The following is a 27,420-nucleotide window of genomic DNA, read 5'->3' as shown; positions in this document are numbered from 1 at the left end:
TCACTGATGTGTTATTTTCTTATAAACATTTAGCTTACTGAAGTAATTTAAATATTGTTTTCTGGAAGGTTTGTTATGGAAGTATATTTAAATGTGAAATAGTGTTACCATCAGATTTTGTTTGATTTAGAACACATGATAGATCTTGCCATTTTAAAAAGTTGTTGATCAGAAATACAAGTAGCAAAGCTGTATAAAGGGTTTTTTTGTTCACCCTTGTGCATTTGTCTTGTGTCTTTGTACTGTCACCTAGAAGTTACCCTTCGTTTTCTGTTCTTACATAATCTTTACCATTCTTAACAGTTTATCCTTTGCTCCCTCCTCTTACTGACTGGGCAAGGAGCACAGAAACAGAATGTTTTACCTGCAGGTATCTCTGTTTTGCTGACTGATACCTAAGTGGTGATTGATTTGCTGGTAGGCCAAGTGTAACAGGTTGTGTTTGGACCTGTGTAGTGCAGTGATCTTTCCCTCAAGCACAGCACTAATTAATGCCCATCTTTGTCACAGAGTGGCCATTTTCATGTAACTTGTTAAGGCTTTATTTTCTTTTTTTTTGTTCGTGAGTTTTTTTGGAGGGCTGGTGTGTCACGTTTATTGTTACTCATCAACAGTACCAGTTATTGGGGGACTGACTCAAGGAATACTCAACTAAAATTTGCCTTGAGTAATATTGTCTTAACCACATTAGACTTGCAGAAGAGTTCTAGAAATATCATTATTCTGTTCATACTTAATAGATGAGCAGTTTTGAAAACAGACATTTCAGGAATGTTTTTCAGTAATAAACCTTTTTGAGCTTCAGATTGTCAGGTTTGTTCATTTTGCTGAGTGAGGTGGGGCTGTGTGAAACCAGAAAGCTGAAAAATAAGAAATCCAGACGTAAAAAAAATGCAGGATCTAGTCTGAATCTTTTAACTCTCATTTAAAATGGAGGCCTTCCCATCCTTTAAGATGTAGCTGATTTTAAAACAGTAGTTGTTTAAAGTTTTAATTGCAGTTTTTATCTAGCTTTTGAAGTCTTAACAGTGAAGAATCTTCAAAACTAGCTCAGCAGTGGTGTGTGAGTTGTGTGAGTGATGTTTATGAAGGCAGAATACTGAATTTGTAATACAGTCAGGAAGGCACGTGGTCCTAATAGGTGTGTGTGCTTGGTATGTCCATGTGGCCGGATTAAAAGGTGCTTCAGGCCTCGCTGTGATGCACAGGCTCACTTGTTCCTATCCAGGAAGTGAACAGTCATACATTAGCACTTAGGGCAAGGTGGTTAAGTTGTTAATTAATTTGTTTTTGACTGTGTGTAATATTGACGTGTCAGAGGGAGCTATGTAGAACTTTACCCAGGTTTCCAAAATTGTGCTGGAAATTACATTTTCAGTATTTCTAACTGCATTTATTGCTGTAGTTATTTGCTTCAAATTGCAAAATAACCCCCTTGTTTCTGTAATGGTTACGTTCAGGCCATTCTGGAGAAAATGGCTTTTGATGGGAAGACAAAACAGCCCAGATATTTTGTATGGAGAGTATGTTTGTTGCTAAAGCTGTTGGTTGGTATAATGGAGTGGGTAACATGAGGTCTTTTTGTGAACTAGATGAAAGAGCTTGGTGTAATGAGCTGTTATAGTTATTGTAGTAAGATGTAAATATACTTCATAGAATTTGAGAAAAACATTTTTCTGTTCAGTGTTAAGAGAGAAATGGTTTTGCTTTCTTGCTGGATTTGAACATCCACTCTGGTCTGTGTGCACTTTGTGTAAGTTTGTGACATCATTAAGTCTGGTAACTGCTAAATAGAAGGTTTGATTGGTGTTTTTTTCAGGGAATTTCCTAGGCAGTAGTGGAAAAAACTGCGTATTTTTGCTTTTTTTCTTCTTTTTTTTTGCCCTGTTTTTCACTTTTCAGAGAAGTTAAACAGGGTGTTAAGTGCAGCCTGAGCAGCTGTTTGGCAGAGATGGGACATTGTGTGTTCCTGGAGCTGGTCAGAGATAAAATGAACTCTTTTGGATGATGCAGTGGAAATGTCCTACTCTATCACTCCTACTCAGATCTTTCCACAGCTTTCCAGTACCTTTAATATATTTATATATTTTTTGGACTCCCCTTGCCTGGCTGGAGAATAGTGGGGGGGAAATGAGGAGCATGGAGGGCAGCACAGTATAGGGAAAGGCACCTTGGACCTGTTGCTCTGGGGAGCTGCAGAGCAGCCCGTGTTTCTGGGTGGGAAGGTGAGTCCATGGATTAGAAGGGAGCAGATGGAGCTGCTGAGGTGGGAATAGAGTTTTCTGGCAAGGGGATGATGTGAGGAACACACAGAAAACTTTTGTTAGGATGGGGAATGAGGTATGTCTAATAGCCTGAGGAGAAAAGGAGAACTTAACCCAAGGGAAGTGCAAAATTGGTCCCTCCTGTAAAGTAGCCAAGTAATTGCAGGGAATCCTTGAAACAGGTGGGAATGTAATCTCCAGTTAACTTGTGCAGGGGTCAGGAACAGAAGAGGGTAAGGAACTTCTTTGTATTAACAATGAGTTTTATCCACTCTCGCAGTTGCTGTTTAAAAAATACAGTGGCAGCAACACAAAAGAGGTAGTTTTTTGAAGATTTTTTTGAGGTAGAGGTTTCTTTGGTTATCTGTCCATATAACTGGATCCTTTTTACAACTTTATATTCATTCTGTCCAGAGTTTTTCACTTATAATATGAACGTGTTCAAATAAATTTGTTTTAGAAAATGAAATAAAAGTATTCCGTGTTTGCTTCCTATTTATCATTGGGTTTGTAATAAGCTGAGATAGTGATTACAATTGTCACATTGTGGTTTTGCAGCATTAAGAAACAACAAATAATTGGGGAAAATTTGAAGCCTTTGACTTGCATTACTGGTGTACTTTTTTCCCTTAACGATGGTAAAGTGCAAAAGGAAAAAGGACTGGCATTTCTTTTCCCATATCTAATTTTCTTTATGCTAGAGTTTAAGTTCTTAAATAAATGTTACTGGACTTCAGTTGCTAATGTTTGATGGATACTTTCTTTAATAGCAGGTTACTTAAGGTGTATGCCAAGATATTTGGCAGTGAGATGAAAGCAAGAGATTTATTATGATCTTGAAAGTCCTGTTGTCATCCCCCTGCACTGCAGGGGAGGGGTGCGATTCAAAGAGCTTATGTAAGGTCAGAGGGAAAAAACTGCACCTAATTGTCTGAACTGAGAGACTTGTAAAAAAACATGTATAGTGGTAATATAATTTATTAAATATGCCTAAATAATAACATAAAGCATCTTGCCCTAATGTTGTTCCACACAGCACCTTGTACAAGTTACTGGTTCCCCTGTCGGCATCATCATGGCCAGGCTTTGTGAACGAAGATTTGGGAAGGGCTCTGCCCATCTGGGTGTGTCCTTTGAGCCTGTGCCATTCTTGTTTTAGGTGTAAAATTGCAGTAAAATCTTTATTTTGGTCATTATGGGTTATTGTTTATAGGATTCCAAATGAAAAAACAGCTTAAAGGTGCAAAGGATTTATTGGCAATATATACGGAGTAAGGAGAGAAATGTAAATTTTTGAAATAAAACTACGTTTGCAATGTCTTTAAGCAGAGTCCCTTGTGCTGACTTGCGTGCCAGGTTATGAATTTGACAATTGGTACAAATAGAAGTTAATTAAGTGTCCAGCAGAACAGGAATGGAACCTTAATTTATGACCTTTCCATTCTGAATTGAGCCAATTAGTGGAGTTTTACTTCGCTGCTTCTCTGCTTTTGATGCCTGGTTAATACTTGAAGTAGCAACTATTCACTGGATTATAAATGGGCAAAGCTGCTGCTTTATAGATGCTGTCTGAGCTGATGTCCAAGTGGTTTCCTAGTGCTGTTCTAGCAGTTTTATTTGTGTTATGATGATAACTAAAACTGTAGGGGTTTTCTAGGTCTCCTCTGTGAGTTTTGCATCTTCCTTTGGTTGTTTTGTTTTCCGCAGGTTTTCTGTGTTCTGGGAATGAGGGAAAGTATCTGGGAGAAGAGGGAGGGTTATAGTTACAGAGGGAAAAATTTCCTTGAACCACACCTGGAGCCAGTTCCCTTCCAGTGCTGATTGGGCTACTTCATATTGATTGTGGTGCTCAGAATGGGAAACACTCCTAAAAAAGTAAACTGTTTCTGCTGGTTCTTTAATGACTGAATGTGTTTCTTCTCTGCTTTTCTTAAGCTGTGCTAGTGAACATAATCTTTTATAAGTAAAAGTGAGAATTATGAACCCCTTGTTACTGTTCCTTGACTTTTCAGGGAGATGATGAAGTTAAAGATAATGTGGTTCCCAGAAATGAAAGCCAGTTTTATTTGTCTCTTTAGGGCAGAATCTCTTACAGTTTCTTGATTTGTGTAACCCTTTTTCAGATGTCATCTTTGTGCTGTCATATCTCAAGCCGTGCATGTTTAGGCTGCTCTGTTTTCTCACTGCTCTTCAGATACTTTGCCATTCCAAGTTTCTTTATTGTGCTGCCTGTTCCTCTGTGTGCTACAAATGCTGTGATAACCTGAGTGTGTGTTGTGTAAATGTGATGAGCCCACATGTTTGAGGGCCACCAACCTAAATAATCGAAATAAGTGATCCAGGAGAGTGGAAAAAGGTCTAGAGGTGGTGAATCAAAACACACTTTCGTAGTTTTGTTTTGTTTCCTGTTCATGTTTGTTATTTTAAGTTCCTTGGATTTCTCTGTCTCAAAGAGCTTTCTTGTCTTCCTTGGTTTAATGGTATCAGTCTGAAGTGTTATCAGTGTTGTTCCCTTTTCTAGGTATTCTTTAGCTGGACGGAGCTTTACTCTAAAATAAGCTGCTGCTTCAAAAAGAATTTCAAAACAAGTTTTTGTGTGTTACCACTTGTCAGGCAGCGTAAATTTCTCTCCCTTGACTGCTTTATTTTCCACTGTGTTGGTTTCTTAGTAGTCATATAGCAATATATACATTAATAAAGAGTTTTGCAGTCTTGTTTTTAAAAACAAGATCGATTTATGAATGCTTTTTGAGTCTTGTTCATTTTGAGATGCTTTTGGTAAAGTAATTTTATCTGTGTAAAGCGTAGATTTGATAAGTTTGATTTAAAAAAAAAAAAGCATAACTGATTGAGAAGCCCAAGTGCTTCCAAGTGAGTGGGTACTCCCTGCAGTCACAAATCATGGTCTATTTTCTTGATGTATAAAGTTGCTTTCATGTTGCTTTTACTTATTAATTGTATCAAGGGCCTAAAGTTGCTTCTGGACAGTGTTAGCCCACCAAACATGGCTGTTTTCCTTTTCCATCTCTCTTAACCTTTTAGTTGAGTGCCTCTTACCTGGAGGTTGATTCTCACACGTGTTCACAAAGTAACTGGTCTGACAGAGTTTTTGCCTGTCCTATTTTGCCTGCCTTGCCTCTGAAAAGCAGAGTCCGTGGTGGTGTCCATCTGCTCTGGGGGTGTTTGTGGGTGTCAGTGCAGGAGCAGATGTGAACAGAGGGGACTGTCCAGAACATGGTGGTGGACTTTGACTTCACATAGTTCTGGCTTCTTTTCCTCCAGGTAGTCTCAATTTCTTGTTGCCACATGAATTAATGTTCTCTTTGGCAGCCATTTAGTGTTCCACAATCTGGTTTTGTTCTGGGTTCGTTTTGGTGGTGATTTATCTGTGTGTGCTGTTTTTTTTCTGACTGGTTCTAAGTTTTCCTGAATTCAGAAACTGATTGTCAGCAGTCGTGAAATTATTTTGGATACTTTCTGTTTAAATTAAAGAGTGTTTTTTCCCAGGAAAATATTAAAAAAAAACCCCAAACCTACCAAACAAACCCAGAAACCCTTAGAAATGCAGGTTGCTAAAGTTATTTTCTGTCTGCTTTGAAGATTCTCTCTGGGTTGGTTGCTGGTTAGATGAAAAGAAACTGAGAGCTTTAAAGCGTTGTGGCATTTCCATACCACAGCCAAACTACATCCATTAAAATAAGGCAAACTATTTCACTTGTGAAACGTAAATGATTTGGGGAATTAGGTTGATAAACCACTGAAATTTAGTAGCAGGAGTTACTATGTCACCAATAGAGATGCATCATAAAATACCAAATTTACAAAAGATGGGCAGAGGAACTAAAAGAGATCAGGCAAGTCTCAGACTTTTCTGCTCTGTTACTGGCTCACGGTGGTTGCTCATGTTTTGTGAACTCTGTTTCTCAGGATCTGTTTTAATCTCTCATTTAAATTGGCAGGATTGTTTGGAGAGTGTAAAGCAAAGATTAATTTCAGTCTGCTTGGACACCTGTGTGTGGTTGCTCTGAGCCCTGCATTTTGTGGCATCCTGGTGCCCTGATGCAGGTGCTGTCACAGGAACTTCCTAAAGAGGTGGCATTAAAGTTTGCTCAACACTCACTGAAGGTCTGCAGGAGTTAAACCTTCCTACAGAAACACAGGAATTTATTCATCCCCTCCTTCCATTTAGGAGACAGTAGAGCAATTTCTATTATTAATCTCTTTTAGCTGTAGCTCCCCTGTTTAAAATGATAGTAAAGAAAAGATAAATGAAACTCCCAGGGCAGGTGAAGGAGCTTCCTGTCAGTGATGGGAGCTCCATATTGATAATTGGATCTTTTTCAAGCTTTGTGGAAATTTATCTTTGTTTGACCATTGATTGCATTAACAAGTAGTGAGTGTAAATCTTTTAATTTGGTGGCATCAAAAAGCTGTAAAACTGTTGAGCTTTTGTTTTCATGGAGCTTTTCCACTGGCCAGAGCTGAACACCAGTTTCCTACTCCCTGTTTCGGAAAGGAATAGAGCAATGGGGAAACTCATGAAGTTTTCGTTTTCACTCTGGAGTTTTCCTTGGGAAGTGAAATGATGAAGTTCTGGAGGGTCTCTCTAGGCATGTAATTATGATCTTTTTTTTTTAAATTTCCATGCTTCTGTTTTGACTTGGTATATGTAATTCAATGACTGTATTTGGTGGTGTTTCTTTTCCTTTGGGATTAGTCTCTAGTTATGATTTGATTTTCCAGGTGGAAAAAGCTTTTCTATTGATTTCTGTGTTTAAACTCTTGAAGTTACTGTAAGATGTGACTGTCACTCATAGTGTTCATTATTCTGAGGTTGTTTTATCTGAGTGTTACAGTTAGTTTTTCTTTAAGTTTCCCTCACGTGGATTGGAGCAAGGTTGCTGAAGCTCCATGGGGTCACTGACTAGCAAAATAGAAAGAAACTATTCGGGTATTATTTTTATTTGTTTGTTTGTTAATCCTTAAGATGTTTACTTACTCCCAGTGGGGTTTGTAGTATTTGGTTCTGACTGGATTGTCATTGTGTATTCAGAGGAAACTGTTCTTGAAACTCGGAGGGGTGCGGTGTGCAGCTTGACTGGTTGTTAGGTTTAGCTGCCCTGCAAGGTGTGTTCCCTGAAATTCCTGCTCGTTTTTAATTTGATGCTTTGTAAGATGAGATTATTCCTTCTAGGATCTGTCACAATCATTTCCCTTGGTGTGAGCTAAATTCAGCTGGTCCTCTGGTTCCTCCCGAGCTGAACATGTGGGGACTGGGAGCTCGTCAGTGCCGTAACCCTGAGCTGAGCTCCTGTTGATAGGACTGAAGTGGTGCTTGTTGACCCTCGAGGGCACGAATAAGGCCCATCTGTTCGGGCTGAGTTTTGCCTGAGGGGAGGTTGCCTCAGTAAAGGTCTGCAGGGAGTATGTTTAGCAGACATTAAAAGTATAATAGCAAATTGATTGGGCTTTTGTGCATGTGTTCAGTGCCTGGCTCTGCTGTTGCTTCAAGTGGACAGTTGCTAATGGGAATTCGTGGAAAATAAAAATGAAATCATGTTGCTGTTCTTTTATTTTTTGTTGATAGACTGTTAGTGTCTGTTGTTCTGAAAGATAACAAAAAAAAATAAAGGGAAAGAAAAAATTTTGGGGATTTCATTCATTAAATTCAGTATTAGGGATTACTTGCAGTAGTGAGGAAAATGATCTCCTTGGAGAGCCAAGTGTGTGTCAGGAATGGTGTACAATATACCATTTTATTTAATGCATTAAATCACAGGCTTGTTGTATTTTCATTCACATTTAACTGTACACAAAAATTAATGCCCAGATCTGCACATGGTAGAATGTGTAGTGTAAAATCTGTTCATTTTAAATTTGGAATAATTTGGATTTCCCTCATTCCTTATAGAAATATCCATATTGACACAATTCCAACAGTGGCTTAGTCTTGTTCAAATCCTTAAAGGAATACAATAATCCAGAAGTTAAAGTAAAAAACTTGAAAAACTTTTTATGTTTTCTATAAAGTGAAAAAGACTGGCAAGTTCTTACAAGTTTTTAGCTATTATTGTTTGTTTCAGGATTGTTTTTAAATAAGAGTTTGAACTAAATCTAAGTAAGTAGATGTATTTGCTTCACATGCACATGTAGATTGTGCAGGTACTAATCTTTTAACATGAAAGTGGTGCTAAAAAAAACTTCTTAATCATCTTGATAATGAAGATGTGTTATTTCTAGCCACAGGTGAATAAGTACAGGTAAAAATAAGACCTGAAACAGTGTCTGTGAGGTAATGATTCCTCCTTTTAGGCTTGGGTGTTTTCCCTTAGTGAACCACTTTAAATGTCAGAATTATTTCAAAGCTGTTGATCTGTTGGTAGAGGGAAAATTTGTAGGAGGGAAAATTTGTAGTCTGACCCTTCTGAGAAGATTCTGTGTTTTCAGTTCTACCTTGCTGAGTTTGGCAAACACTGCCAGTGTTTGCAGACTTGGTGAAATGAGGTGTGGGGTTAGTGAGGGTTTTCAGAAAGGCAGTCAGCTCTTGCTTCTAGGGCTGTGATTTCTACTTCAAGTTGATTCAGGTGCTCAAATTAGGATGAAAACAGGGACAGCATAAGCTCGAGGACTGTGTTGTGCTTGCTGTAACAGTTTTAAATTTTAGTAATTAGTCAGTCTTTTGAATGGTGCTTCTTAAAAACTGCTATTGTGTATGCAGGCTCTCTCCAGCAGTGACTGTTTTTGATGCTCTATTGTTTGGGATGACCCCTGAGCTGAACTCTCTGAAACTGAAATGTCTGATGTTCTTCATCAGGCCATGGTCTGTGGATCCATTACAATGGGGCTGAGCCTGCTTACAGCTTGGGAGCAAACCCCGACCTGTCTGTCACTGCAGTGGGGGATGCCACAAGCGCTTCAGTGCTGCTCGTGTCATTCTGCTTTGATAGTGGCCGTCAGGATTTAAACAGATCTCCCAGCTGCCAGAATAGGGCTTAGAAAGAGGCAGAAAAACTGGCTTTAACTTATCTAAAAATTGGTTTCAGTGTCTTCATTTTTACCAGTCTTCAGATTTTCTTTGTTTTATTTGCCAGTAGTTTGTCAGAGGGTGTCTGTGTTTTTCTGACTTTGTTTTGTTTTCTCCTCTTTGATGCACATTATCACTTTCCCATTTATAGACTTTGTGGGTTTCAGATGAGAAAGCAGAAGGACATAATTTCCATCACTACCTTCTCTTTGTTAAGGAACTTTTCCCTCTTGTATCAACCCAAGATTGAACTGAAAATTGCCATTCATAGATTGAAAGATACAGACACTGTTCCTGTAGTCTAGCCCTTCTTGGGCTGAGTTGATGCTTTCAGTCTTCTGGTCAGGGAAAGTCTCAAGTGGAGTAGTTAAGATGGTGGAGTTTGTGCACACATCTTGTTTGCTTGTGTGTCTTACCCTCACACCCTTTCTGAAATCACATGGAACGAGGGGGTGAATCAGCCACTCCAGCACACACAGTGTGGCATTTCAGCCCTCAGAGACCCAGCACAGCCACAGCTCTGACTATAAAACTTATCTTTCTGCTTCATCTCAAAATGGCAGGTCAAGAGGCCTCCCAAGGCAGTGTCTTTGATGCTATATATACTGCAGACTTTTCTCTGAAAAGCTTTCTGATATTTCCTCAGTGTATGAAAGACCAGAGAAACTGCACACACATGAGCTGTGCAAGGCACTGCTGTTTCACAGACTGGCCTTGCAGCCTTTGCCTCTTTCGTGGGTGACCGAAGTCGCTGAGCAAAACAGAAATCTGTTCTGGGCTCTCAGCACTGAGAGGTGTCTGATCCCCTGAAATACAGTTCTGGAAGAGGAAACAAAATTTTTTTTTTTGCATTTTTATGTAATGGGTTGTTTCTAGAGAAGGAAAGTGTCAGGGCACTGAATTTCTTGCATTTTGGCAGTCTATCTAAAGTGAACCATCCCAACACAGTGGTCTCTTGTGTGACTCCTGGCTATTTGTTCTATAAGCAGTTCAGCTGTTTCTCTAGCAGGTCCTGTTACAGCGATATTCATTCATGTTCTTCATGTTCTACACAGAGGTCTTCAAACTAGAAGAAAGGAGGACATTCTGTCTTAAATAAAATACTGAACTGTTATCCCTGAATGGGATTTGAGTTATATTTTTTCTCCCTGTTTAGGCAGGATCTTAAATAGATTATAGAAACATAGTCCAATGTAGCACTTCATCCTCAATTGACCAGAAATTCTGTATGCCACTACTTGGCTTAAATGTTATGAACATTCTACTTTGATTCTAGTTCCTCTGATACAGAATTTTGATAATCGTGTGTACAGCTCTAATCTGTCAGCCCTTAGCAAACACTTGGGCTATTGAAACCAAACCCAGCAAACATTTAAACTGTTACAAATAAATCAGCTTTCTAAGTGTTACGGGTTTCTCATGCCATTAATAACCCGACTTAGCAGGATAGCATTTGATGGATCAGGATTACTAATTGACTTTTACATACTTTTCACCAAAACCAAGAGTAATTTTCTACAGGTAGGAAAGGATATAAAAAAAGAAACCCCAAAGCTTTAGTATTTGTATTTCTTAAGCTATAAAATTAGAAACCTGTGATTTTGTTTCAAGATTTGTTGCATTGTATTTGCACTGTAAATAAACTCTCATTCTATGGTTTCTCAATTTGAGGTTTTTTCATCTCAGAGGAATTAAGGAGATTTCATGCCTGTAAACTGGGGAAACCTCACACCCCTCCGTGAGCACACACTTCTCTCTGCCCTGAAATTCTTGCACAGAACTTGCTCGGGGTTTTCTCACTGCTTTCCTGCTTGAGACCGGACTGTAAAACCTGTGAACCCTTGAGAGGACTGTGGTGAACACCCCCCCCTTACAGTCTGTCCTTGTGGTCACCAACACTGTGCATTGTCTCAGCCAGAGGTCTGTGGGGTGTGTGGGAATGGGACTGATGCTGTTTATGAGTGTGGAAACTTGTACTGACTGTAAATAACTTGGAAGTTTGAACTCCTACTGAAAGTTTAAAGCTGCACTTTGGCACCTTTCAGCTGTGAAAGGCAGAGTTACTTACCCACCTGAGCTGGTCTGAGGCAGCTGTTGCAGGGGTGTTGTGTCTGTTGTGCTTTGCCATTTTTGGCTAAGCAACTTCCTGTAGGGAACACTGATCGTGTGACATCCCTGTCCATGACAGAAGTGGTCTCACTGTGTGCTGGTTTGTGTGTGCCCAGAACTACTTCCAAAGTGCTAATTTTGAGAGAACTCTATTGGAATAGGTTAAACTGGGAGTGGTGTTTGTGTGTGTGTCACAGTTAGCTATTCAATATTTAATTATTCTGCTTCTCTGTCATCCTTTTGGTGAACTTTTGGCTTTCACAGTGCAGTTTTACAGATTTTATTTTTGGGGGTAATTTTCGGCTGAGGCATCAGCTGAGTAAGGAGGAGACGTCAGTCCTGTAGTTGCATCTCTTGTGAGCCTGGCATGGTGGAAAAACTGCTTCCAACACGTTTTGCACTCAAAGCTTCTGATAATTTCGTGCAGGGATCCTGAAATGCTGAGAGCAGTAGCTGTGGTTGGTGGCTGCTCGTGCTCTTGGGGCTGGTGGCTTCAGCTCAGGGCTAGTTGAATGTTTTTTAAGCTGTTTGGGAAAGGCAGTAATATGAGACACCCAAACCCATATCTATGGGCTTCTGTTGGCTGCCATTTCTTTACTTGCTAACCACAGATTGGGAGACTGTGTGTCCTGAAAGGAATCAAGACTAGTTGGTAGGGAAGAGAGGCCTGAGAAGGGGCAATGGAAAGCTGTGTGTGTTCAGGGTGTAGAAAAGGGAAGAAAATAAAAATGGTGGGCACATGTCTAAATGCTGTGTAGCAGCAAGTAGCCCATGGGACTCTCATGGGTAGAAGCTGTGTCTTCTAAATGGTTAGATTTTTTCTTGTGTTTTTTTGGTTTTTTTTGTTGTTGTTGTTTTGTTTGGTTTGGTTTTGTTCGTTAGTTTTTTGGAATTGTGGGATGAGGTGGAGAAAAAGGCACGTGGTATTTGTGTAGCATTTAGGAAATACGTATTTGATAATACTCTCACTAAAGTGAAAAGCCTGTTTAAAAGGTCTCTAAAGCTTTCTTTTTAACTTGGAAAACAAAGAGCTAAGAATAATTGGTCAGTTTTAATAATAGGTGTTGGAAGAAGATTTTTAAGTGGTCTGCCCTTGAGATATGGGATTTATCATTTTCATGAGTGCTGGTATCAAATAAGTTTGCTCATGAAACCAAATTAATCAGGGTTGTTAAAATTAAAGCTTAACTGGAAGGCATTGCTAAAGAGAATCTGGTATTTTCTCTAAGGTGAGACTTTTTTATTGAAAAACACAGTAGAATCCACATGGTGAGTGTGAAGGGGAAATTTAAAAAAGGCAAATATCTGTGATGATTTCAAAAGCTGTCACAGAAAAATATTGCTAGCACAGTAGTGATTAAAAAAGATACAGGTAATTTGAGAAATCACTAGTAGAGACTTCCAGAGCAAAAGAGCAGACGTGCCAATTATATCTTCTAACTTTGAATAACAGTACAGTTTTTCTTTCATCCATCTCAGAATGTGTAGTAGAACAATAGTGGATATGTAAATAGTGATGATCAAAACATGGAGCAGAACCTATACCATAAAAGCAGAATGGTTTAACACAGAAATTATGTGCAAGAGTTGGGGGGGATAAAAGGATATGATAAGTGATAGAAAATTATAAATATTATGTAGATCTGAATAGGAGATTGCTATTTTCTTTTTTTAAAAAGTAACGTAATTAGATTTTTTTTTCCTTGCACTTTGCTTGGAAGAACAAGTAGAGACATTTATGAAAAAAATTACTGCTGCACAGTGGGCTGCATTAGCAAGAGTGTATCTGTATGGTCAAGGGAGGTGATTCTTAACTCTACTTGGCACCATTAAGGCTGTGTCTGGATTACTGGGACTCATCCCAGTTACTCACATACTGGTGAGGGTCTGGTGGAGGGTCTCCAAGGTGGTTGGGATGCTGGAGCAAACACAATACATGGAGAGACTGGGTTTCTTTAGTTTTAGGGTTGGGAGAGTGGGGTCATGGCTGTGTGCAGTGGTCTGATGGGGAGGTTTAACAGGGGAGGAGGCAGAGTCATCTCAGCTTTGCAGCTGCCAAGGATGAGAGACAACAGACAGAAGTTGCAACACTGGAAATTCTGATGAGCTGTTGGGAAGTTTTCTCCCTCCTGCACAACATTAGTCAGACATAGAGAAAATTGTTCAGAAAGGTGGCAGAAATTCCAGCCCTTGAAAACACTCATTACCAACTCCACTGGATAAGACCACAAGCAAGTCTGATCTCTCTTGCTCCTGTTTAAGCAGATTTGACCACCTGGTCTTTTGAGGTCCTGCTAAAGATGAGCTGCTCTGTAATGCTGAGGTTTTGTGGAAGACAAAATGTAAAGGTCCTGAAAGGCACTGAACAGGTTACCAAGATAAAAAAGAAAAAGCTGTATCAGTAGCTGTTTAATGAGGAAGAACATCTGTCTCCAAGCTTTTTGCTTATATATGGAAAGAGCACACTCTCTGCAACCTTTTTCTGATCTGTTTGATGGTTGTCTCTGTGTCAGCCAAAGTGGAGAGCAGGAGGGCTAATGAAAATGGCCCCTGCTGGCCACAGAATCCCTTTGCTGCCTCTGGCTTCTCTGCAAAGTTTAAAAAAATGAAACAAAACCTATTTAATTTCGGCAATGCATGTGATAGACACTATGCTGGGGCAGTTGGGAGTATGTTAAACTTCAACATTGTGTTCTTTCTAAGGATCCAGTGCTGATGGGGAATGCTGGGCTGAATATACCTCTGGTCTGACCCAGCATGCCCTTTTTTGATCTTATTTCTGTGTCTTCTCTCCTGAGAAATAAAAATAAGAAATGGCAGTTGAATGTAGCTTTAAAAGTATTTGTTAATCTCGTAAGAGCTGATTTTCTGACAAGCCAGTGAATGGGAGAATTTTCCATTCCTCCCTTTTGTATCCAGTGTCCAGAAGTCACACTGTTGAGTAAGAGAAGCTGTTTTCTAACTGTACATTTATTGTAATTAAAGTGATGGACTACAATAAATAATAAGTTTGTTTAAGATTTTTTTTTCAACCTGTCTAGGTATATCTGAAACAAAAGATCTGTAGTTCTTATTTGTCCTGTTAACATGCACCAAATACCAACTTTGGTTCGGTTTTGTTTCTGTTTTGTCCTGCAGTATAAGCAGCACTATTATGGACGTGGACAGCACAATTTCCAGTGGCCGTTCCACTCCGGTTATGATGAATGGACAAGGAGTTCCTGCCTCCTCTGCAAAAAGCATTGCCTATAACTGTTGCTGGGATCACTGCCACGCCTGCTTCAGCTCCAGCCCGGACCTGGCAGATCACATTCGCTCCATACACGTGGATGGGCAGCGAGGAGGGGTTGGTGTTCCTTTCTCCTCTTCCTTGTTTGCCAGTATTTCGCTCTTGAATGATAGCAGCAAATTGTGTGTTTTAACAAACCAGTTTCTGAGCAGTGGCAACTGAGGTTGGGCCTTAAGCAGTCTGCTGTTTGTCTTCAGCTGTTGTCCTTTGCATAGTTCACTTGATTTGTTGTTTGTGTTTTTGATTGAATGCCTAACTTCAGGAGTGTAGTAAGTTCTTTTTAATGATTTGAGACTCTCAAGTTTTTGATAGTGGGAACTTCTCAACATCCCGAAGCTGCTGGTAAATATCTTTAAGTGCTTGTACTTTCTTAAAGCTATTAGTGTACGTGTTGCTGCATGTGAACTCAGGTGAAGTCACATCTTAACTGCTGTTACAAATGGAGTCTCATAGGGGTAAAATACATCCAGAATGTATAATAGGGAAGATGTTAGACTGACTCAAGAGTACAAAGTCTTTCCAGAACAGCTCTTTGTGTAATATTCATGGCAAGTTTACCTTCAGTATAATTGCATGTAATTAATTTTTTTTATATATTGAGGTGCATATATAAACATCTAAATTTCAGTCTAATCCCTGGTCAGATGATAATTGGTCTCAATTTTAATGTTTCAAAACATCTTCCAGAAGAGGAATTTCAGCTCTGTACTTAACTACCTGCCCCTCCCCAACCTCCCAAATTACCTTTGATGCTTGGAATATATCATGTAAACTACCTTTACATCAAACACAAACAATCTGCCTGCTTAAGGTGCTGTATATTTCAGCTCTTCAATTTCTGAGGAAGGTAATATTAGTTCTTAAACTAGAATAGTCATTATCTTTGACTTTCTGTCTTGCCGTTTGCTCAGAAGGAAAATGTTAAGTCATTACACTTTATCTTGAGTAAAAAGACAAATAAAATGCTAATTTGCATTACTGTAAGTATGTCACTGACAGCTGGGACTCTGATTGTTTTTTGGTATGGCTGAAGCTTCCAGCTTCACATTTGGTAGCTTTTTTCAGTCCAAGCTCTAAGCAGAATCGACTTTTTAGCCACTCATGAGATGATGTCTGAGTTCTTTGTAGGTTTATAAAAGTGTTATTGAATTTTGGATTAAATAATTAAATGGATGAGATGTGTTGGTATCCTGTGGGATTTCATATAACTGCGTCTCTGGGAATCTTAATTTTCACATCCCTGACCCCTTTACATTTCTTAAAAAGGGACTGGAAGATTTTTCAGGTTTTGGTTTGGGTTTTTGTGTTTGTATTGTGTTTCTGGTCACTTACACTTCATGTAACAATATTTGAGGATAATTTTATATAGGAAAGGTTAACCAGTATTTGTCTTTTTGGAAGAGAAGGCTGTTGGAAGCACAAAGTGTCTAACAACTGTTGTGTTCAGTTCACACTTATAATCCTCCTACTGGAGATGGTTTTACTTTTTTGGAAAGTTCCAACTGGAAGCTGTGGAAGAGGGATGGATCCTGGCGGGTTTGTTTCAGGGATTTGTCTGCCACCTGCTGGTGAGGTGTTTTAAGTGTGTTAGAAATTGTATTCTTGTGGCTTTGATTGAATTTCATACATTACTTAACTACAGTGACTCTAAATTTAAAGAAAGGGGGGATTAGTAATTTCATATGGAGAACAGAAAGGAATGTGACAAACATCCTTGTATGGTAAAATGTATATTTTCGAGTTAAATACCGAGACAATGGATTCAGTCCAAACTAGATTCATCCATGAAAAGCCCAGGAAACTTTCTGACAAAATAGTTTTACTCCCAGAAGATTTTTTTCAGAAATGTTTTGGATTCAACCTTTTAACAGGGGCTCCCAATAAGCCTTGTCGGAACTTCTGATGGGTTGCTGCAAAACCAAGTCCTTGTATTTCGGAGGCTTTGCATTTCCACAGTCTGTGGCTTCCCAGGAGCACACTTTGCCAAGGGGCCTGCAGTCTGCAACTGCTGATGGAAATACTGGCACAGTTATGGAGCTGTTACAGAGCCAGGGGTCTTGGGAATTCCAACTCTGGTGCTTTGGGGGATCTCAGAAGTGAGGAGTGGCAGACATCAAAGGTTCGGGGGCTTGGGCCTTGTGTCAGTAGGTCTGGCTCAGTCATACAGACAGTCAGGGTTTTCCAGCTTTGGAGTAGTAAAGCTGGGCTGTACAGCAAGTACGTAGCACTCCTGTGGCTGCTCTTTTGTTTTGAAAATACAATCTTTGGAAGACTGAGGGGTTTTATTCTTCAAAAGAGAACAAGAAACTCAAATCCAATTAGTTTCCTGCAGTTCTGAAAAACTGTATTGTGAACAGTGCTGTTTCTGGGGACTGTATTTTGCTGTGACAAATTAGGGCTTTACCTCCCTTCACACACAGACCTGTTGAGGAAATTCTAATGAAAGGCAAGTTCATTGAGCTTTTTTATTCCCTCCGTTATAGATAAACACAATGAGAGGAGAGAGAAAAGCAGCATGAGTAAGTTCTGCTCCTGTTAATGGAGTATTGTGCATGTGACTGGTCTATACACTGGAATCACAAAACACCCATGCAGTTTGAATCCTATGAGAAATGGTAACTTTGTTCACCAGGAATTGAATATAAGGTTCTAACTAGAGGTATCTGGTATTCCATCACACAAAACTCAACTCTGGTAGATGAACAACTGTATTGTATTTAAGAGTTTTTACTTTTTCATGCTCAAATAATGAAATTATCAATTGCTTATGAAAGTAAATAATTTCATTTTTATGGCTACTACCAAAAATGTAAACTTTTCATTTAAAAATGTTCTGTCTCAGTATCTGGTGGATACAGATGCTGAGTACAAACACAAACTCTTCACAGTGGCCCCTGTGTCTCTCAATTGTGTTTATCTGCAGGAGCATCTGTGTTTAGATATTTTATTGCAGTGATTTGTTTTTATTGAATACTTGTGGTTATAATTGTTTTTTCTTTGGTGAGATGTGAGAACTGTGATCCAAAATAAATGGTTATTTTTCAAAGTTCTTTGATGTATTGTGAAATATTGTGAAAACAGTCTTCCTTGCTAGTCTGACTTTATATGTACTGTTTTCTTTGACTTTTGTGAACTTACCACATTTTTACTCTATCAGGTGTTTGTTTGCTTGTGGAAAGGTTGCAAAGTATATAATACACCTTCAACAAGTCAAAGCTGGTTGCAGAGGCATATGCTGACACACAGTGGGGACAAACCTTTCAAGGTAAGGTTCATTGTGAGATACAACAGCTCTTATTTTAAGAGCAATTTTGTTTATTTTTCCTGATACAATTGATACATCCATTACAGGAGGATTTCTTAAAAAGCATCCAGTGAGCTGAGCCTTCATCTCTGCAATAATAGTGCCCTAAGGTCCTGTTCTTTTATGGAAACAGGTGAAGATACTGCTACTGCTTCTCTATCCCTGTTCCTTTTAATCTATGAATGGCAGGGGAGTGTAGAACTAAGTAGTGCTAAAGTTCAGGTGTTTTGTGAATTTCCAGTTGAGCTGCTTACACTCCAATGCTGAGATATTTTGTGTCGTACTTCACACTTCCATGTTAAAGTTTGGATCGTGGCTGATGGTGCCCATTCTGTGCTTAAGTAAGAGCTGGTTTTGTTAAATTCAGTTGAAATGCTGTCAGGTGATTATTTAGTGAACTTCTCTGAAAATAATAAGGAAGTCAGGAATGCAGGACCAATGAGCTGACTGTATTTCCTGCACAGTATTTTCTAACTTTCTCTTTCTTTCTCCCCCTAATCTGTACCTGCAATTCTAGGTATAGTAGTGTTTATCATTCCCATATCCACCAATCCGTTATTAATGAGTTGCTTCATCCTCTTATGGATACAGTTGGGGCAGTTCATAGCTGTCAGTCCTGGATCATTTGATGGTAAGTCCCACCCACACTACTTCAGACTGAAGTTGTCCTTCCATGTAGGATATGGAAATGAACTAGGTTTGTTTTTTTTTTAATTTAGGTAGCGTTTTATGCCTCCTTCTCACCCACCCCCTATACCACGAAGTTTTAGTCACTGTTTCTCCACTTTCTCTTCTCTCTTTCCCCTCAGGTAACATCTTATGCTTTTAAAAAAAATTTATTTTAAGGTAGCTCTATTACTTAAAATACTTTTCTGTTACAGTGGTGTCTTCCAGAAGTTACTTTTTCTATAGGTTTTAACTAGTTATGACAGAAAACAAAACTAAGCTTAAAACCTAGAAAGTGAAAATGATACATTTCAGTGCTTGTGAAAAAGGGTTATTTTTACTAAAGGTCACACTTTTTTCCATACCAAACTGTGTACTTTAGTCTTAAGATTCTGACTCAGTGAATAACAACAGGAAAATTGTTTTCAAGGTGTTTCTACCCTTTGTTCGAAGGAGTAAGATCAACATGCTCTTAGAAGCACAGCATAAGGAGCACAGATCCCTGAAAGTTTGCAGATATGATTGTTACAGGAACAGATCTTGATCTTAAGTGCTAATCCCTGAATAAAAAAAAAAGAGAAAAGCAGCCACCAGTTACCAGAGAAAACCTTGAGTTTTCTCATTTTTGAAATTAAATATTTTATATACCTCAAAGTGTAGTGGCAAGCTTTGGTCTTGAATGAAACTCTTTTGATAGGTCAATTTGTGTTCTTATTTGGTGTAAATAAAGAAAGGAACTCAATTTTAGAGCTGTTGGATTGAAGAGGTGGACATAGCTCAGAAACACCAGAGGGACTTTTGAATCTGTCAGGGTTACCTGGCCAAGTTGGTAACCTGGTTTTTCAGGTAGCCTGGTTACAGCTCGAGCCCTACAATTGACACTAATTCTAATAATGATAGTCCTGTGTTAAATACCTCGTTTCACCAGCTGATTTTCTGTACTTTCTGGTCACACCAAGGGAGAGACAAAGCAGGCAAGGATTGCAGTAGTTAATCCTCAGGACTCAATGTGTGTAACTTCAGCATTTTTTCCTACTGTTGTCTTTAGTCCCTATATCTTTTATCCCTGTATTTCTCAATCTGTTTCTGGGAGCTTTGCGTGGAGAGTAATTGTGATCTGAGTAGAATTTTGTATAACATCTTTTGTTCCCTTGTCATTTATGCTGAGTTCAGGCTTCAGGGCTCACGTGAGGTAGCCAAGTACGTAAATGTCTGTGATGGCAACTCATTAATTAACAAGCCCCCTTTCCTCACTTGCTTCTTTTCTTTCACTAACTTTTGAAATCTACTCTCTGATACAAAAAAACACTTGAAGTCTTGGATATTAATCTTGATCATTCCAAGAACAGCCTTTATTAATTGTTTTGTGCCAGTCAATCAAAAATGGAGCAAATGTTTCCTTTTGCATTTAGCTGTTCTCACAAATCTTAATTGCTCACTTTTTACAGGAAGCCAAGTTTTTTTTCAATTAATAGTTGATTTAAGGACCTCTTGTTCTTGATTACTGCAGGCAAAATATCTCCCAAAACCTAAATTGCAAATGAACCTTCAGTTGCCTCATGAGAATATACTTGAGTCCTGGCATAGAAGGAAATAATATGTCATTTGAGAAAACTTGCAGAAAACACCTATTTGTTCAGTGTTTTATTTAAAAAAAATAAATTAATGTTAGGAATTTTGAGGAAAGCTGTAAAAGGCAGTTGTGGTAATAGTATAGTTCTATGCTGTTATCTGAAGAGCTGCTGTTCAGGATGTTTTAAAGAAAAACAATATTAGCTTGGAAAGTGAGAATATGGAAAAATTAATTTTGTAGGGGTAAAAGTACACTCCAATCATGTAATGAACAGAAGAGAGTAATAAACATATGACAGGTCCATATATTCATGTATTTCTAGTGAAAATAAGAGACAAAAGTATTTTCTCAAGTTGAAAAGCAGTTGGCTGCTGTCTCAGACTCTGGCATTAGAACTGATCTGTTGAAGGATATATCCCTGGCTAGTCACTCCTTTGCTTGCAAGTGGACTCATTTTACGTAGTTGGACATTTTGGGTTTAATTACCTAATTTTGTGATCCACACAGTGTTGTGCTATGACTAAAGGCTCCATTCAGCTGTCAACAAGCTGCAGTGCTTTCATATTAAAAGGCCTTTGTGGCTTTACCTGCCCTTTCCATGCAGTCCTGTAAATTTTGTGACTGTGAGTTCATTTGTAACAGAAATAAACTAATTTCTAAATGGTTTCATTTTTTGTAAGTTTATCCTGTTTTTTATAGTGTGTCCCCCTCAACATCAACATTGCAGTACCTGTGTCATATGAAAGGTAAAATTTCCTTATGGATGCCTATTTTTGAGACCTTTGTTATGCCAGCTCCATTTTTATGTGGGCCAGTATCCTGGCAGTGTTCCATGCAGCTCACCTCTGAGTCATCTGCTGGACTAAGGGGAAAAGAAAATAAAGATACCCTGGATCTTTGGGCAGAATTTAGGACCTCAGATGCCCTTTAGTTGTCATACTGCTTTTCTGTTTATTCCCTCTGATTTTTTCCTAAGTTTTTAATGCTGGTGGTCCTGGGTTTCATGTGGAATAAGTGGATGGGGTTTTTGCCTATTTTTTTGAGGCTCTCATCACTAGGTTTTGTTAGTGATAAAGCCCTAAGGCACCCAACAATCCCTCCACCAAAGGAAAAGTGTCCCTTAAATGATGGAGACTTACATTGCTCCTCTTAATACCTGACTTTCATCGCTTTTGTACTGTTGGAAGTTTTCTCTTGGCTTATGACAGTCTGATTTTAGTCAGCCTTTTTTTTTCTTCTTTTTTTTAGTATTTTTTTGTCATTGTAGACATTATTTAATGTATTTTCTCCAAAGACCTTTAGTATCTTCATCATCGTGTATGATTTCAGGATCAGAGTTGAGAGAGTAAAAGCTTCAATATTATTCCTTTTTAGACCTTTTATTACATAATTTTTGCAGCTTTTTAGAAACTGGTGGAATGTTTTGGAGTATCATCAACCTGTAGTGGTGGTCCTGTTGAGAATTCACCAGTTTGACATTCAGACCACATAGACAGGTAGATTTACAGGAATAATCTGAGTTGGAAAACTGAGAAAAAGTGAATGAAGACATTCCATCTTACTTGCCCTAAACTTGGCTGTTACTGATAACAAGTATTTGACTAGTGAAGGAGTTGTGAAAACCTACATTTTCCAGCATGGTTTCTGGGACTTGGGGAGACAAAAAGTATTTTATTGAAGTATTACTCAGCATTGAAAATTACTTGAAGACACGTCAAATGAACTCTTAGATTGTAGCCTAGGTGACCAAATGTAAGATTAGGTATAATTAAAGGACAATGGTAGATGAGCACAAAATAGTGGAGATTTTATGCAAAATACTTACATGTAGCATTATGGTTGGACTTGATGATCTTAAGGGTCTTTTCCAACCTAAATATGTCTGTGACTATCAGGCTGCTCGTGGTTATGCTGCCAGCTGCTTCCATGTGTGGATTCCAGTGGATTTCCTCTTCATGTATCAGAGCAGTCATGCAAGTTTTGCTCACTGGGGGTAGAAGCTTCCAGTGACCATGAATGGCAGTGCTCAGGTTCATTGGAGGCTTTTGTCCTTTGTTTAAAAAGATGGAAGAAAGTAATAATAAAGATGAAGCTTGATGCTCCTTCTGCCACCTGTAACTTCCAGAATTCATTGAAGGGTTTATTTGATACAAGTTCAATAGAGGAACAGTTGTTGGAATGTAGGAAACACAGCCAAGCAGCTTCAGTCCTCACTGGGAATTCATGTCTGTTACTCTCTTGGCAGAATATCTTCCATCCATTAGAACATTGCAGATGCAGACAGAAAATGTAAAGCCTGAACACTTAGATGTTGAGGCAGTAAGAAAGTTTATTCAGCTGTCTAAACTACTACTGTTAGATTTATTAGAAAAATTACACACTGAATAGTCCAAATAGGAGATTTTGTTATTTTGAATTTAGCACAAAATCCTGTATTGCTCAATGTTTTTACATCCTCTTTGTTAAAGTCACTGGTCATTACTGCCCATTAATAGTGGTGGGTATGGGTACACTGGAGAAATTAAAACTTCTTACATGTTTACTTATTTTCTCTTGAAGTAACATATCCACCAATCCGGACCCAAATTGTCATGTTTCAAATTGAATGTGAAACTTTGAAATTTAGGTTTTGGGGGAAAAATGAAAAGATTGGTTTAAAGTTGTGCGTAATTAGTGGAGTTTGATTTATTAGGAGCCCTCTAGATCTGTATAAATATCTGGTGGGAAGCTGATTTGGTTTGACTTACCGTCCAGAGATCCTGAAGTGACAGCCTGAACTGCTCCTTTATCTTTGGAGAGAAGAGACTTTACCCATTAGTAACGGATTGCTGGATATATTATTTTAGAGAAAAAAAAGAAAAAAGCAGGTAAGATTTTTCTTTCTCCTCTTCTATTTCCTGTCTACTACAAAGGTGTTCTGTGTCATCCTTGATCTGTCAGCTGTTGATTATTTGATGACATGGTCAGGTAGTCTCAAAGTGCACAATATCTGAATGTAATCATTTCTGCAAATACTTGTATTGTGGTTGTAGACTATTAATAGGCTGTCCAGTTGCAAGTTGCAGATATTGAGGATTTAAGGATGTTGGTTTGGGTATTTTGAAAGCAAAATTTGGGTAGAGCAAGAAAAGTAAGTGGTAGTTTCTGTAGGTAATCCATGCAGAGTATCCATGGTTGTTTCTTAGTACATGACAAAAAAGGCAAGTTATGACACCATTAGTCAAACTGCAGTTTGTCATAAAACAATATTTCCCATCTCACAAGAAACACAAATGAGTTTTAAAAAGTTTTAGAAATGTGCATGACACAAAGTTTATGCTTTTTTCCAGAAGGTGCTTCCTTTTGATCCTATGCTTTAATAAACATGGAATATGGTAATGCCTGCACTATCCCAAGACTGGAGGTTATTTTTGACCTCTAGCAGGCATTGGTAAAGCTGACAATTTAATTTCTCAATATGACTGAACTTCAGGGTATGGGATTTTTGTGAGCTGTTTTTTTTTTCTGAGAGCGTTTGTACAATCAGAAAGGGCTGGAATCTGAAGCAGGAATACATTAATGAAAGTTAATTCTAAATTTAGGTTTAGTGGCTTAGTTTAGTTTCACGAAGTTGCTTTTATGGGCAAGACAGTTATTTCAAGGACACACACACTGGAGAACAGAAAATTTTTTAACTAATGCATTTTACATGTATTTGTTGTTTGTCAGGTCAATCATCTTTAGTACAACTAAGTAGTTCAGGTTTAAGGTCTGGTTGGATGGGGCATAGCAACCTAATCCAGTAGGTGATGTCCTTACCCACGGTAGAGGGGCTGGGACTGAAGGAATTCTAAATGTCCCTTCCAACCCAAACCATCCTGTGATCCTGTAAGTGTAAATTTGAATTTTCAGTATTAATTTGAAGTGATCAAAATTTTGTTGAGATTACCAAGATGTAAATGAGATCAAGACCCAGAGTGTTTGAATTTCACAGTTGTGCTGGGATTTCTTACATTGTAAGTCACTACAGTATAAGTAGGCAATATTGGTGTTGTTTGTACAGGGGAAATTATAGAGCAAGGTAAAAAGGTGTAGAAAATTTTTTCCTTACCTCCCTCTAATTATTTTTCCCTCTAAGAGAAAAAAAAAGTGAAAAATGTTCTTCTGGTTTTTGTCTGTCTTGAAATCTTTTGTCTGTACTTAGTTTCAGTCCTGTAGCAAGTATTGAGTTTTGAAGGCCAGCACAGTTTTTTCTCTTCATGGACATGGTGTTTTATGATGATAATGGAAAACCATCTGCCAGGTCTGAGGCAGAAACAGACTTTTCAATTCTGCAGCCAGAGAGGGAAAACAACACAGTTGGGATTTAGGGACAAAAAATGGGCCGTGCAGAGTTTTACAGCAAATGTGCAGGATTGGGGCAGTTTACTGTAATCTTTCAAAGTCATCCTTAGTGGTCAGAGGTGACTTAGCACCATGTACATCGTTGCAGTATTTACTTGTTCCCAAATTCCTGCTGGAGCTGCTTCATCAGTTTGCCGTGAAGGGAAGTGCTAGAGAGGAGAAATACAGGTGAAAGAGCTGAGTAAGAGGGGAAGGAAAGGGAGGAGCAGAACAGATGTGGAAGGAACAGAATTTTCCAATGGTTTAGAGTTGTGATTTTTTTTTTCATTAGTGGCTGATCAAGTCATTTGCCCTACTATGATTGTCTGCATCAGGAGGAAAATCAGTCAAATGGATACCCAGCCAATGGCAGCCAGTGATGGAATGCATATCTTAAAATCACTTTTCTATTACACTTGCAAGCTCAGAGCACAAGAGAAAAGGCTTGTGCCTCCTTCAGCAGTATAATGTAAATACTTTTTGCAAATGAAATAATTGTAAATGTAAACCAGATACTTAAAAAAACTACTGGTAATAACTGTAGCCAGTTCTGCCTTAGTTGCAGGTATCTCTCAGTTTGTGTTTCTGTTTAATTATTGTTGGAACTTCCCTTATTTTTCTGTTTGAGAAAGAGAGGACATTCTCTTAAATAAGAACTTTCTTAAATGCATCTGAAGTAATAGCAGCATCCCAAAATGAATGTGTAATTAATTGCTAATAGTAATTTCAGTTACTGAAGTTAAAGTTCTAGACAGTGTGAGACAGCTGTTCCTTGACTTTTTATGGCATTTACAGAGAACATTGAGCTGTTTCCAATTAATTGTGGGTAAGGATATTTTCAGGTTTTTTTGCTTCTGTCCTGTCACAAGACAGGAGGATGTCAGAGAATGTCACCAAATGCAGAAGGTTGGAGGGGTGTTGAGAAACACAGAGTAACAGTGCAGTATTTTGAAAAACAAGGGAATGTTGGTCTATGAAAAGCAAAGTTCTTCAGAAGCCTTAATTTTCGGTAGTCAAGAGTTTGCCTGTGCATTGTTTGAGATTGGTTTTATGCTACAAAGTATTATAGAAAACAATACAGGAAAAATATTATACCATGAAATAATTGTTGAGAGTTAAAAACCTCAAACAAATTAGTTTCAGAATATGTTTCTGTTTTTAATTGCATGGTCATCAATAATTTATTTTTCCTTTAATGTGTAGGAAGCTGAGCCAGAAAAGTTAAACAAAGATCTGTCAAACTCCTGTGCCGTGAACACCTGATGCAGTTGTTCTGTTTCTTTCTCACCAGTGTGTAGTTGGTGGGTGCAATGCCAGCTTTGCATCTCAGGGAGGACTTGCCCGTCACGTGCCCACACACTTCAGCCAGCAGAACTCTTCAAAAGTTGCCAGCCAGCCAAAGGCCAAAGAGGAATCTCCATCTAAAGCTGGAATGAATAAAAGAAGGAAATTAAAGAACAAGAGACGGCGATCACTACGTGAGTATTTTGTGGAAGTTCTTGAAAGTTTCGTCTTAGATTGGAAGTTCCTCTTCAGTGTTTTCTTTGCATATGTGGGTCTGGTAGGGTTCCAGATTCTGTGTTCCTGTTTAGGGTAAGTATCTTGGTGTTGAGGAGAAAAGTTCACTTTCCTGTGAGAAACAGTTGGAGTTCGCAGCTGAAAAAGCTTTTCGTTTGAGTCACTTTCTGTTTACTGACTATTACTGTTAAAATGTTCTGTTTAGGCTGATGAGATCTGAAGTTCAGTACTGCAGACAGAGATTGCAGATTCATATAAATTAGAGATAAATGCATGTTATATAAGCTCTTTTTTGAGCACAGCATTTCATTATGTTAATGACAGTTTTATGAGCACAACCCAGATCTAATTTTGGGCAGAATTGACTTGCTATTTTTTTTTAAATCTGTCTCCATGCAGTTGATGTTCATTAATTTTATATGAAACAATGTGCTGAGAGGTGTAATTTGTCATTTAAAGTGAGAACTGTTACCTCTAGCAAGCAATAATCACTTACCCACTACCTTTTCCAGGCCATTTTGATCTAGTTGTTTGATTCTTGAGTTGTCCTAACATTAGACTAATAACAATGTGAAATTTATATAGAGGTTCTAATGTACAGGAATGGTTAGGAAAGACTAGGCAGTTGTTAAAATATTTCACTTTGTTTTATAATTGCTTTGGATGCAACTCTCGAGTACCAAAGTGATTATTTGCTACTTTTAAACTATTTCTATGACGCTGCATTTTAGAGACATGTAAAAAACATTTAGTTTTTTCTCTGCTGGAATGTCAACAGCTGAAGAAAAACTTTCATGAATTTTTACTTGTAGTGTAAAGTCTATCTTACAGTATTGGAGAGTAGCACAAGATGAACCCCTGTACCTGTTCAGTCTTATACTGTCCATAGTTTTATTTTTCCAGAACTTTCTGTAGCAGAAAACTTCACTGTATTGATCTTTCTCTTCCTGTGAAGAAATAGTTGCCAACTATTTAAATGGAACTGCAGCAATGGATGCACATAGTAGTGGTCTTAGGTGATCCTCTTTATCACATGATTGTGATTTATTCTGATCTTAATACCTGACCTGTATTTTAAGGAACTGAAATTGCTGCACCAGTGATCATGTTTGTGCCTTGAATGCAGAGAAACCTGTCCTGTAAAGTTAGAATATCACCTAAAATTCTGAAAAGTTTATTTCCTGAGCCACTGTTAAATTTTCTTTTGTATTTTTTTAAGAGTGAATGCTTGGATATTCCTAAAATACATATGAGCAAATTATATTGTGAAACACATCTTAGAAGTATAGATTTTAAGAATTCCTCTAATTT

The 27,420-nt window shown here is 38.3% G+C and overlaps 1 protein-coding gene across 2 annotated transcripts in view; it reads left to right on the top strand.

Annotated features, from left to right (window-relative positions):
* Positions 1–27,420, top strand: part of AEBP2 (AE binding protein 2) — a 45,691-nt gene that overhangs the window by 4,113 nt on the left and 14,158 nt on the right. For both annotated transcript variants that reach the window (XM_071551356.1, XM_071551355.1), the window contains exons 2-4: positions 14,536–14,743; positions 17,844–17,951; positions 25,883–26,069. In XM_071551356.1, coding sequence (XP_071407457.1) covers positions 14,536–14,743; positions 17,844–17,951; positions 25,883–26,069 — 503 coding nt within the window. The remainder of the gene's footprint in view (positions 1–14,535; positions 14,744–17,843; positions 17,952–25,882; positions 26,070–27,420) is intronic.

The sequence above is a fragment of the Pithys albifrons genome, chromosome 3 (assembly GCF_047495875.1).
Source record: "Pithys albifrons albifrons isolate INPA30051 chromosome 3, PitAlb_v1, whole genome shotgun sequence".
Classification (NCBI taxonomy): domain Eukaryota; kingdom Metazoa; phylum Chordata; class Aves; order Passeriformes; family Thamnophilidae; genus Pithys; species Pithys albifrons.
The sequence above is the reverse complement of the archived record's forward strand: the minus strand, read 5'-3'. Positions and strand labels throughout refer to the sequence as shown.